This window comes from Protopterus annectens, chromosome 16.part0, assembly GCF_019279795.1.
Source record: "Protopterus annectens isolate FY-2018-M chromosome 16.part0, PAN1.0, whole genome shotgun sequence".
In the NCBI taxonomy this organism is placed as follows: domain Eukaryota; kingdom Metazoa; phylum Chordata; order Ceratodontiformes; family Protopteridae; genus Protopterus; species Protopterus annectens.
Genome location: NC_056750.1, coordinates 269234727 through 269247805, shown reverse-complemented (window position 1 = coordinate 269247805; position 13079 = coordinate 269234727). Strand labels below are relative to the sequence as shown.

General features: G+C 44.3%; 1 protein-coding gene across 1 annotated transcript in view; it reads right to left on the bottom strand.

Annotated features, from left to right (window-relative positions):
• Positions 1 to 13079, bottom strand: part of LOC122790988 — a 542539-nt gene that overhangs the window by 327489 nt on the left and 201971 nt on the right. The window contains exon 3 of the mRNA XM_044058711.1: positions 7984 to 8098. Within this exon, the coding sequence (XP_043914646.1) occupies positions 7984 to 8098 (115 nt within the window). The remainder of the gene's footprint in view (positions 1 to 7983; positions 8099 to 13079) is intronic.

Here is a 13079-nt window from a genome sequence, read left to right as displayed (position 1 = left end):
GCCTTTCTGAAAGCTTTAGTTCTGTCCAAGTAGAAGCGTAGCTGCCTGTGTATGTCCAAAGAACGCAGAATTTTCTCACCCTTGTTCTGTGGATTTGGATAAAAGTTAGGCAAGTGAATGGTTTGGTTGAGGGCCACACTGGACACCACCTTAGGCATAAATGTAGGGTTTGTCCTCAGAGTAACCCTGTCTGGATGAAAAATGATGAAAGGTTCCACAGCCATGAGTGCTTGTAACTCCGAGACTCACCTTGCAGAGGTTATTGCTAGGAGCAGAGCTGTTTTCCAGGATAAGAATTTTATATCTGCTGTTGATGCTGGCTCAAAAGGAGGCAGTGTGAGTTTTTCCAAAACATAATTGAGGTCCCAGGCCGGAATTGGTGCTCTCCTTAGAGGCCTAATGTTTTTGGCCCCTCTGAGGTACTGCCTTATTAAAGGATGAGAAAAGATAGGTGGTTCCGCATTGTAATGGGCTGAAATGGCAGAGGCATGAATCTTAATTGATAAGAAAGAAAGGCCTTTGTTCAGCATCTCAGTTAGGTATTGTAAAATCTGAGGGATATTTGGTACACACGTGTCAATGCCTTGTTCCTGGTTCCAAGCACAGAATCTCTTCCATTTCTCTGCATAAGATTTTCTGGTACTGAGCCTCCTGGCCTCCAAGATAACATCCAAAACAGCTTTGAAAGAGGAGTGTTCTGAATGGCTACATTATCCGCCATGCTGCCATATTTAAGGTCCTGAGTTGGCTGTGCAGGATCTGATTGTTTTGTTGGTTCAGCAAGTGAGAAGTTTGACGCAATATCCATGCTGGACCTTGAGACAAGCTCTTTAGGATTGGGTACCAGTGCTGGCGTGGCCAGTCTGGTGCAATCAGTATCATTTTTGGCTTCTATTGTCTGACATTTAGGAGTACCCTGGGAAGGAGAGGCAGTGGAGGAAAGGCATATACTGTTAGATTTTTCCAGCTGAAGGATAGGGCGTCCACTTTCCATGCTTGCTTGTGATAAATCCTTGTGCAAAATTTCTGCAATTGGCAGTTGTGAGGGGGGGGCAAATAGATCTATGTCTGGGCATCCCCATTTCCTTATTATCATGCTGAAGACTTATGGATCCAGTTTCCATTCGTGGGGATCCATGAGGTTTCTGCTTAGTTCGTCAGCCAGAGTATTTGTTTTTCCTGGCAGGAATTGTGCTTGCAGGTGAACTTGAAAAGCCAATGCGGTGTCCCATAAGGTCATTGCTTGTCTGCAGAGAGGGTAGGAATGTGTACCATCCTGCTTGTTTATGTACCACGTGACCGTAGTGTTGTCTGTCTTTATCAGTAACTGTCCTGGATGAAGCAGGTCCTTGAAAGCTGTCAGGGCATTTTGAACAGCTAGCATCTCTTTTTGATTGATGTGAAGATGCATTTGGTTTGCAGGCCATGTTCCCTGAATACATTTTCCTGCCATATGGGCCCCCCAGGCATAATCTGATGCATCCCTTGTCAGTGTCTGTCTGGCTGTGGGTAGACTGAATGGCAGACCCTTGTTGTGGTGACAGGCTTCTGCCCACCATCGAAACTCCTGTTGCAGGCAGGGAATTAGTGTAATTACTGTCTCCAGGCTGTGGCAATGCTGAGTCCAAACACTTTTTAGATACCATTGTAGTTTCCTCATATGCAGCCTGGCATATGGAATTAGTAGAATGCAGGATGCCATGAAACCCAAGGCTTGCAGGATTTTCCTTGCAGATAAGTGGGTTTTTGTTGTCAATTTCTTGAAGGAAGTAGTCAGATGCTTTTGTTTGTCTGGCATGAGATAAGCCATCTGGGCAGTTGTATTTAAGCTTGCACCCAGGAATATTATCTCTTGAGAGGGCACTAGTTTTGATTTATTTTCGTTTACTGTGTACCCTAGGCCAATTAGTAATATTTTTACAAACGCCAGATGCTGTAGAAGAATATCTTTGTTCTCTGCTTGAATTAGGCAGTCGTCCAAGTAGGGATATATTTGAATTCCTTTTTGTCTGCAAAATGCAATTATTGGTGCCAGGCATTTTGTGAAGACCCTGGGCGTAGTAGATAAGCCAAAGGGCAGTGCAGAGAACTGGTAATGCATTGAGCCAACTATGAATCTGAGGTATCTTCTGCAAGATTGTCTGACTGGGACATGCAGGCATGCCTCTTTTAGGTCCAAAGTTACGAGCCAAGCCTTCTTGCCCAGCATGGGCAGTAGCTGCTGTAGAGTCAACATCTTGAACTTTGGAACTTCCAGAAACATATTTCGTATAGACAGGTCCAGCATTGGTCTCCAGGTTTTGTCCTTTCTGGATACTAGGAAAAGTCTGGAGTAAAATCCTTGCCCCTGCTCTTGTTGTGGTACTTGCTGAATGGCCCTCATGTCCATGAGGGTTGTAATTTGTTTTTGTGCCTCTGCCCATTGATTGTGTGGCAGATCTGACATACCTTTTGACCTTGGTAGAGTGTGAAAATGGAACCTGTAGGCTTGGGACACTATGTTCAGGACCCATTTGTCTTGGGTAACCGTTTGCCAAGTTGATGAAAAAAGTGCTAGTTTTCCCCCTAAGGGGGCTGCCAAAAGAAAAGTGCTTGGATCTGGTAGAGGAAAGTCATTGGGACTGTTTCCTGTAAGCCTGTGATTTGTCTTATTCGCTTTTGGAGGTAGGAGCAGCCCATTGTTTAGGTCTGTATGAGCCTTGGGGCTGAGATCTGCCTTTGGGATGCCTGTATCTGCCTCTTTGAGGCCTGTCTGACATTGGAAAGGACCAATTTTTAGAAGGCCAGTTCCTGCTAAACCTGGGTGGCTGTACCTGTAAGAAATCCTTGACTGTCTGCATGGATTTTGCTTTATCCACCATTTTTTTTTCAACACCTCTTCTGCTTTAGTACCAAACAAAGTATCATGCTGTAATAGTGCATCTAATAATTTTGCTTTAACATGATCAGGCAGATTCTGTTCCTTTAACCAAGCATGCCTTCTAATAACAGAACCTGTAACAGCGGCCCTGCAAGAGGTCTCCAGTGAATCATAACCACATTGCAAAGTATGCTTTCCCACTTGTTCAGCTGCATGCAATAAATCCTGCAATTCCTTGTTATCTGAGCATTCAGTATTTGTCAACAATTTCTGTTTAAGCAATGACATTAAATATTGCTGATATTTAAGCATATGAAACTGACAATTTAAAGCCCTTACAGCCAGGGTAGCAGAAGTGTAGACTTTTTTTCCCCATCTGTCTAGAGCCCTGGAATCCCTATCAGAGGGGACAGGGTTTTTTGCAGTGGAAGCTTTGACCTCTTTGGGACCCTGAGATATAGTTTCTGGGTCAGCAGCGGGGTTTTTATATAGGAATTTATGAGAATCTGGGACCCTGTAGTATCTGTCTGGCTTAGCAGGTGCAGGGGGTAAAGAGTCAGGGGACAGGCCGGACTCAGAAAATACATCATCTACAATGTCTAGAACAGGTGGAATAGCAAGGGGTCTGTGCTGAGGAAGTAGCAGAAAGTCCCTGAGCCTTTTCTTAGATTCAGAAAAATCTTGGCTCTCCCAGTGGAAATGCTCCCTCATGGTATGCAGGGTTTCCCCAAAAGAATAATCCTCAGGAGGAGAGGCTGAAGGAATGGATTCTTCAGCATCAGAATCCTTATAGGGAAGCATGGATTAATCCTGTTCAGAAGAGGAATCAGAGGAAATAGAAACCTGATCAGAAGAATCATACTCTGTCTCTTGCCTAGGCCTCTTATGAGGAGGGGGGTGGGAGCCCCTGATCAAAGTAATTAGGTCTTCAGCCATTTTGAGCATCTGTTTTTTAGGCATGGAAGTCTAAGCAGGAGAATGCTGTACTTGTTTCTTTGTCTTTAGAGCTGCTTTAGTCTTTGTCTTTGAAGCTGAAGATGGCTTAATATATAGTTGTGCAGGTCTGAAGACACCCTCAGAAGCAGATGCCTGCTCAGCGGCTCCGGACCCATCTGAGGGAATGATTTCCGAGTGTCCAATACCTTGAGTATCCAGAGGCCCAGTCGGCTCCACGTGGGAGTCGGAAGTGCCCTGTGGCTCTGAGATAGCGGGCGCCAGGGGCTGCGAAAGCGCCTCACTGAGAACCGGCGAACTGGCAACTGGCCTAGCAAAGGCCTCATCGTCAATTTTGGACCTCGGATGCCTATCCTTTTCCTTGTCCTTGCGTTTTTTGTAAACTCCGGTTGTCGGCTGGTGCAACGGCATTATATAATTAAATCTTCGGCCAAAGTAATGAAATGCAAAATCGAACCGACGCTTAATAGTGCGTTGGTTAAATCTAGCACAAAACTGACAGCTAGCAACGTTGTGATCGGGGCCTAGGCAAGGAATACAGTAAGAGTGAAAATCCTTATGAGGTATTTGCTTCCCACAAGAAATACAATTGGTAACTTTTTCTGACATCGGTCTGGAGCAAGAAAAAAGTTTCCCCAATGTGGTACTTAGCTTTAATGAAGACTTCGGTTCTGAAATTCGGATTTGAATATCTCAGGAGTCGGCCGACCGGCACTTGCAAACTGCTTTTGCTTCGGGCACCGCGTGGCAAGAAAGACTGAAGAAAATGGCGTCGGCTGCATCTTTTATACCCCTGGTGCACTGACGTCAGGGAAGAGGCGATAGCAACCGATGCCGGACCTAGACTTTGGAATTCTGGCCGACTGAGGGTAGCCTGCCAGCAGGATAACCCAAGAGTAATGACTGCAACAGTGAAACACGATGAACATCCGGAGAACCTCCTGCTGTGAGGCGACAACACTAACCGCTGCACCACCACGGCCTTGATGATGATTAATATATGTACTAAACAGAATTGTTTGTCATAGAACAAGGTTTCATCTGCAAGTCTTAGCATGTGGTATGGTCTTTTGTCTTGCCCTTGTAGGTTTACTTACACAGGGAGGGGGAGGTCTTTTTAAAATGCGTCTACAAAAACATTTGAGGGATATTAAAAATATAAGGATACAGTCATATTCCTTCACATTTTTGTGAAACACAACTATGAGTCTTCCAAATTATAAAGGTGATATTTCAGTACAAACATAATGTCTGGGTAAAAGTGTTAAACCAGCTGTGAAGTACCAAGCATCTTTCTTTATACTTGCAGCTGGGGTAGAACATTGATCCAAATGGACAATTTTCACACTCATGCTAGGAACAATGTCTAGTTAATTTACCTGCTCAGAGTTGCACAGTAGAGAAATGGAAGCTGACAGACTCGAACACTGAACTAAAAAACAAGGTGCTTTAACTACTCATAGCCTTAGATACTCTGCACCAACTTCCAGACCAACTACCACAATACTTTAAAGAAAACTTATAGCACAAAATGCTTCTTGGCTAAATTTTAATTATCTTAGTTTTTTTCCTTTTTTAGAATTTATTTATCATGCTAACAGTCAAGCAACTGCTATCACTTTCATTACCCATTCATTCTTTTTAAGAGGTCTTGTATACCTGCAGCACATGCCTGCCATCCAGACAGCCATTACAGACTTTTTTTGGAGACTTAGTGATCTGCTACCCATGCTGACAAAGTCTAAAGGGGTGGAGTGCAATAGGGCATGGTAAGGGTTAATCATCTACTTACTCAAGTTATGCTTACTCCCTAGCTCCAAAATGCTTTCAAGAAAGACCCTTCCATTCACCTTTGGTCCGAGTTAGGGATTGTAGGAGGACTGCACATTCCACGACTTATCTTTTCAGACCTACCCACTGGAACAGACAAACAGGCTCATTTTGTCAGATTCATAGGTAATCACTAGGCTAATGACACCAGAGGGCCTTTAGAAGCCTAGCCTTTCTTTCTAAAGGTAAGATAAAATCCTGTGCCTTGGACATATAAGGCAAACAATTTAACCATTTTGGCAACCTGAACTCCAAATGTGTACTACATTTTTGTCTCTCAACTGGACCACCAAAATGTGTGTTTAAATTTACATACTTCTTGCACTGGCCGGGAATTGAACCTGGTTCAACTGCTTAGAAGGCAGCTATGCTCACTGCTTTAACACCAGTGCTACCATTCTACTTCCTCCTTAGCTAGATTATACAGTACTAACTGCATTTATTAATGGTATTTGATGATATGTATAACTGAATAAAAGACTATAGAATTGTTAGAAAAAAAACATAACACCAACAGTAAGCGCTTTCCTAACAAATGGCGTACAATTCAAAAATTTATCAGACTCTTATTTCTCTTCAAAAGGCTGCTATGCTAATACATCAGGGTCTCTATAATTTGGTCATTAAAGTGCTTCATTATTTATACTTACAAGACTATGCCCTGCCACTGATGAGAGCATTTGTCCCCCATCAACCTATCCTTGCTGTTAATCCAAACAGAGCACAGGAGGAACATTTTTCAGTGTGACATACAAAGCAATTTCTGATGTACCCTACTCCTGAAAGACCATGATTTGGGAGGTTGTCCACATTCTCGATTCTGGGAGAGGACTGGAACTGTAACTAACATAATCCCCCAGCAGGTTCACTTTATCTGGGATGTGAAGAGCTTTAACAGAGACACCCTGGTCTACAGCTTACTATCAAACAAGCAGTGCCCCTCTGCAAAAGAAGTAAGATTATGCATCACCCCATTTGTTCATATAGTATATAACTACCTCATTGCCTGACCAAAACAAGATGGGGTCACATTTCAACGCTTTCTATATCTTTTAAGAGGGGGCACCACCCTTAGCTCAGTCTGGTTTTAAACTGTACTTTCTGAGTCTCCATTTTCCCTGTACATAGAAGAGTCTGGGTGGGGTCTCAAAATCATTAGCAAGCCTCCTGGGTTTGGCTGCAGCACAGTAATCTCATAATGAGAATGGTCATCAATGTCCATCACTTTAGATTTTAGTGACAGGGGACTGGCAACAGAAGTAGATACTCAAGTGTATGATAACTTTGTAGCCATGACAACTTAATGCCCAATGAAATACCATTACCTGTAGCTGGAAATATGGCAATGTAGTGAATGTGGCTTCAATAAGGCCCAAAAGGCACAGAAGTGTTCATATGTCCACCTGTGCAATCTCAGACTACCAGTGCTATGACTTTCTGTGCCTCCCCATGGAAGGACCTGCGGCCAGTGAAAAGTACCAAACTCTACCCCAATAAACAAAATCCTCTGTGCTGGGACAAGGAAGGGTAAGTCTCATTTCATGGTGTTTCCTGGTCATACCAAGAAGTCCCTTGATATGAACACCTTCAGCCATCCATCCAAGTAAATGTACACAAATTCCTCCTCCTGCAGGGCCTCTGCCAGAATGGTCACTGCACTAATATATACACTAAATATAAAGGAAAGATAAAATAACGACACTTTGTACTGAAAATGTGACAAGAATGGCAAGAAGGAATATCTTGTGCACACACAAAACAAGGAAATGTCAAAAGGCATCCATTACAACTAGAAATATGATTCAGGCATACAGTGACAACAAAGGCTTGACTCCATGAAGATTCATCATCAAGAGTAAAACAAAAACTGGATTTGCTTGTTGAAGTAGCAGAGATCCAGAATGGAATGGAATCTTCTCCATCCCATTTACAACAATGAATAGGAAAGAACAAAACCATCTGCTTGTGTCAAAAAAGAAAAAAGGTAAAGGTCTTTATACCCTGTGAGGAAAAGAGCTTGGGCCTAATCCAGCATCTCTTCTGAGAATGGCTGGTCCCTTTGTGGGTCTCTTTTTGAAGGAAAACCTAACAAACTTGATGCTATGCATCAGTTATGCTAACTCACTGCACTCATCTCCCTGTAAGTATATCAACTTGTTCTATAATCTTCACTTATACACTTGTGTATGCCACACAAACACACACACATGCATGAAGTTTTCTTTTCAGATGTGTTAGATTTAATGACATTCACTGCATTTTGTCCAAATTAACTTTTGCAGCTCTGTGAATGAAAACCTGATGAAAACATGTAAAGCCAGAGTAAGTTGCAGTATTACCTCTTCGCTGATGTCTGTGTTAGGGTATCAAGTGCTTTTTTTAGTCCCCTGGATAAAAGCTGATCATCTTCTACCATCTGTTCAAGCATCAACAGAGGCAGCTCCAGCAACATTCCTGTGAAATTTCAGAAAACAAAATATGTAACACAGGCCACATTAAAAAACATTACATCATGTCAATAAAAACATAATTCAAAATCCTGCTAAACCCCACTATAAATGCTTATAGTTTCTCCACATACTTATGATTTTTACCCATATGACCAGCTCTCGTCAACTGTACTGTTCCCTTCTCTACATATCAAAATGCAGCTTCCTTTTCCAAAAGGCCTCCTTTGTCAAGTCTTCATGCTTGCAACTTCTCAATAGATTAAATGAAGCTTGGAGTAATGTGCCCAGATCAGCAGTGCAGGCTCTACAGTTAATAAGATATCACCTTAGGAGTCTAGCTTCATATGACAGCATTTATTCTTCCTTCTGTTCAGCAGTTAGCATACAATAACCATAAGGAAAGTACACTTGTGTACACTTACCATAAATGTAGATGTTCGAGTGTATTCACTGTTGCAGTCATCATATTTGGGTTATCCCTACCAGGATAGCCCTCAGTCGGCCCGAATACCAGAGACTATTTATGCATCGGTTGCTGTCGCTTGAGGACTGACATCAGGTCGTCAGTAGTATAAAGTCAGGCAGCCAACGCCATTACATCAGTTTTTCTTGCCCTAACCTGTCAGGAGCACCCAAAGTAGGAGGCCAGGTTCTGGTGGAAGAAGCCCCCATCAGTGGAAAATAAATAACAATATGTCCCTTGTAAGGAAAAGAGAACAACAAGGAAGAAAGGTAACAAAAGGAGAAAGAGAAAGAAAAAAAGGGGGGGTTGGAGGGGGGGGGGGGACCAGGACTGCAACAGTGAATACACTTGAACATCTACATTTATGGTAAGTGTACACAACTGTACTAAGTTCTTCATGTTTCACTGTTGCAGTCATCACATTTAGGTAGATTCCCAAAGCTGAGGAAATAGGTGGAGGCAGTCAAGGAAGCTAGTGGCTAGCTAGGATGCCCTGCAACACTGCAGAGGCAAACCCTGCCCTCGATGTGGAGAAGAGAGACAGGTGGTAATGCTTGTTAAAAGTGTGAACAGATGTCCATGAGGCAGCCTCCAGGATGTCCCTGGTGGGGACTCCTCTGAGGAAAGCTGCAGAGGTGGAGGCTGCTCTGGTGGACTGTGTCCTACCCTCTTGAGGGGAGGCTTACCATGCTGTTTGTAGCAGAAATGGATGCAGTGTGCTATCCATTTGGAAATAGTTTGCTTGGAGATGGCTTTGCCTTCCGCTCCTGTAGCAAACCTAACCAGCAATTGATCAGACTTTCTGAAGGATTTAGTCCTGTCCAGATAGTATCTGAGCTGTCTGTACACATCTTGAGAGTGAAGAATCCTTTCCCTCTTGTTCTGGGGATTAAGAAAGAAGGTGGGCAAATGAATGGATTGGTTGTGAGCCACACTGGACACCACCTTGGGCATGAAGGATGGGTTAGTTCTGAGGGATACTCGGTCTGCATGGAAGATGATGACGGGTGTCACAGCCATGAATGCTTACAGCTCAGAGACTCTTCTGACTGAAGTGATGGCCAGAAGGAATGCTGTCTTCAAAGAGAGAAATTTTAGCTCTGTCAAAGAGAGAAATTTTATCTCTGCCAAAGAAGCTGGTTCGAAAGAAGGCAGGGTGAGCTTTTCCAAGACAAAGTTAAGGTCCCAAGCTGGTGTTGGTGCCCTTCTGGGGGGCCTCAAGTTGCTATCCCCTCTGAGGAACTGTTTGATCAAAGGGTGTGAGAAAAGGTGCTGCTCAGTGGGAAAATGATCAGAAATAGCAGAGGCATGAATTTTAATAGAGGAGAAAGAGAGAGACCACTGTATAGTAGGTCAGCTAAGTAATCCAGGAAGAGAGGGATGGAGAGCTGTGCCGTATTGGCCCCCTTAGCCTGGATCCAGTTGCAGAACCTTTTCCACTTATCTGCGTAAGACTTTCTGGTGATGGGGTGTCTGGTCTCAAGGATAACATCCAGAACTTGTTTACTGAGGATGGCAGATTGGTTAGGGATTAGGAAATATGCCAAGCTGCCAAACTGAGTGTCTGCAATTGGGGATGAATGAATTCCCTTTCCCTCTGGGTTAGGAGGTTTGGAATCTGAGGAAGATGCCATGGAAGCAGTGGGGACAGGGTGCACAGCAAGGGGTCAGGGCATATCTGGAGCTATTAGAATGGTCCTTGATTTTTCCTCACTTATTTTGAGCAGTGCCTTGGGGGTGAGAGGTAGGAGAGGAAAGGCATAGACCGAGAGGTTGACCAAGGGGATGGACAGGACATCCAATTTCCAAGCCATGCAGTGATGCTCCCTGGTCCGGAACTTGCTGAGCTGATGGTTGGTGTGGGAGGCAAAGAGGTCAGCCTTCAGGGTTCCCCATTTCTGAGTTATTAGGGTGAAGGTACTTCTGTTGAGCTACCACTTGTGTGGGTCCAGAAGGTTTCTACTTAACTGGTCTGCCAGAGAACTGAGAGAGCCTGGTAGGTATTGTGCGAACAGGTGTAGCTGCATGGAAGAGGCTGAGAGCCAAAGGGTCATGGCCAGCCTGCATAGAGAGTAGGAGTGAGTCCCTCTCTGTTTGTTGATGTACCACATCACAGTGGTGTTGTCTGTTTTGATCAGGAGAACCCCTGGAGAGAGAAGGGGTTTGAAAGCTGTTAAGGTGTGCTGCACAGCCATCATCTCTTTTTGATTGATGTGCAGGGGGATTTGCTGTGGGCTCCATTGGCCCTGCATGCACCTGCCGTCCAAGTGAGCTGCCCAAGCATAGTCTGATGAGTCTGTGGTGAGGGTCTGGGTGGTAGGGTGTGGGGAAAAGGACAGTCCCTTGTTGTGGGAGCATGCTGTTGACCACAAAAGAAATTATTTTCTGAGGCAAGGAATTATAGGTAGAAGGGTTTCCAGGTCTTGAGGGTGTTGACACCAAAGGCTCTTTAGGTACCACTGAAGTTTCTTCATATGCAGTCTGGCATATGGAATGAGGAGTATGCAGGATGCCATGAACCCCAGAGCTTGCAGGATTTTCTTTGCAGAAAGCTGGGCCTGGTGGCCAGTTGAGAGAAGGAGGTTGTCAGGAAACTTTGTTTCTCTGGTGTAAGGTGTGCCATCTGGGATGCTGTGTCCAGACTTACTCCCAGTAAGGTTATCCTTTGTGTGAGCACCTGTTTGGATTTCTTTTCATTGATTGCATACCCTAGAGAGGTTAGTAAGTTCTTTACAAAGGCCAGGTGCTTGAGCAGCTTTTCCTGGCTGTCTGCCTGAAAAAGGCAGTCGTCTAAGTAGTGGAAAATCTGAATATTTCTTTGCCTGCAAAAGGCAATAGCCAGAGCCAGGCATTTTGTGAAAACTGTAAGCCAAAGGGAAGTGGAGAGAACTTAAAGTGTTGTGATCCTGCCCTGAAGTGGAGATATTTCCTGCATGATTGCCTGATAGGAATGTGGAAGCAGGCATCTTTTATATCTAGGGTGGATACCCAAGTGCCCTTGGAGAGCATGGGTAGCAGCTTTTGGAGGGTGAGCATTTTGAATTTTGGGATCACCAGGAAGTTGTTTACAATAGATAGATTGAGGATGGGGCGCCAGGTGTCCTCTTTTCTGGGCACCAGAAAAAGTCTGGAATAGAAGCCTTGTTCTATCTGTTCTGCAGGAACGTGTTCTACTGCCCTCATAGAGAGCAGGAAATAGATTTGCTTTTGAACCTCTGCCCACTGATTTGGTGGAAGATCTGGGAACCCTTTTGGGGTTGGAAGGGTGTGAAAGGAGAATTTGTATCTCTGAGACACAATGTTCTGAACCCATTGGCCCTTGGTAATGGTGGCCCGGGTGCTTAAGTGAAAGGAGAGCTTTCGTCCTGGGGTAAGTGAGGTCGGGCGGAGGAGAGTCATTGTGAGTTCTTACCATAAGGGGGATGGATTAGAACTTCCTGTTTTTGAAGTGGGGGTAGTCCACTGCTTAGATCTCTGCATTCCCTGGGGCTGCTGTTTGGGGGGGGGGTCTGTTACCACAGGTCCTAGGCTAGGCCTGTTTAGTCAGAGAAGGAAAGGACCAGTGATTGGAGGGGCAATGTCTGCTGAATTTGGGGGCTGTAAGAAATCTTTAACTGTTTGCATAGATATTGCTTTTTCATCCATCTTTAAGAACTCTTCTGCCTTAGTGCCAAATAGGTTATCTTTGTGCAAGGGGGCTTCCAACAATTTAGATTTGACATGGTCGGGCAGGGGTTGTTCCTTAAGCCATGCATGTCTTCTAAGGATAGATCCAGTGACTACTGCCCTGCAAGAAGCTTCTAGGGCATCAAAACCACAGTGGAAAGTGCATCTAGTTACTTCACTTGCAGAATGCATTAAATCCTGTAAATCTTTAGATTCAGCCCAAGCAGGAAAGGAATACATTTTTTGTTTAAGGAGTTCCAAAGAATGTTGCTGATATTTAAGCATATGGAACTGACAATTTAGTGCTTTGATAGCAAGAGCAGCTCAGGTGTATACTTTTTTACCCCATCTGTCTAATGCTCGGGAATCCCTGTCTGAGGGTGTGGGATTCTTAGCAGAGGTTGCTTTAATCCCTTTTGGCCCTTGAGAAATGACCTCAGGGTCAGCTGTAGGAGTTTTGAAAAGGTATTTGTGAGAGTCAGGGACTCTGAAATACCCGTCTGGTTTTCTGGGAGCAGGAGGTAGGGCGTCAGGAGTCAAGCTGAATTCAAGGAAAACATCATCCACCACATCCAGAATTCTGGGAGCAGGAGGTAGGGAGTCAGGAGTCAAGCTGAATTCAAGGAAAACATCATCCACCACATCCAGAACTGGGAGATGGCCAAGAGTCTGTGTTGTGGAAGATCTAGGAATTCCCTGCATCTCTATTTAGACTGAGGGTAGTCCTGACTTTCCCATTGGAAATGCTCCCTTAAAGTATGTAGGGTTTACCCAAAGGAAAAATCCTCTGGGGGAGAGGGTGAAGGAATGGAATCCTCTGCATCAGAATCCTCATAAGTGGAGAGGGGTTGTATGT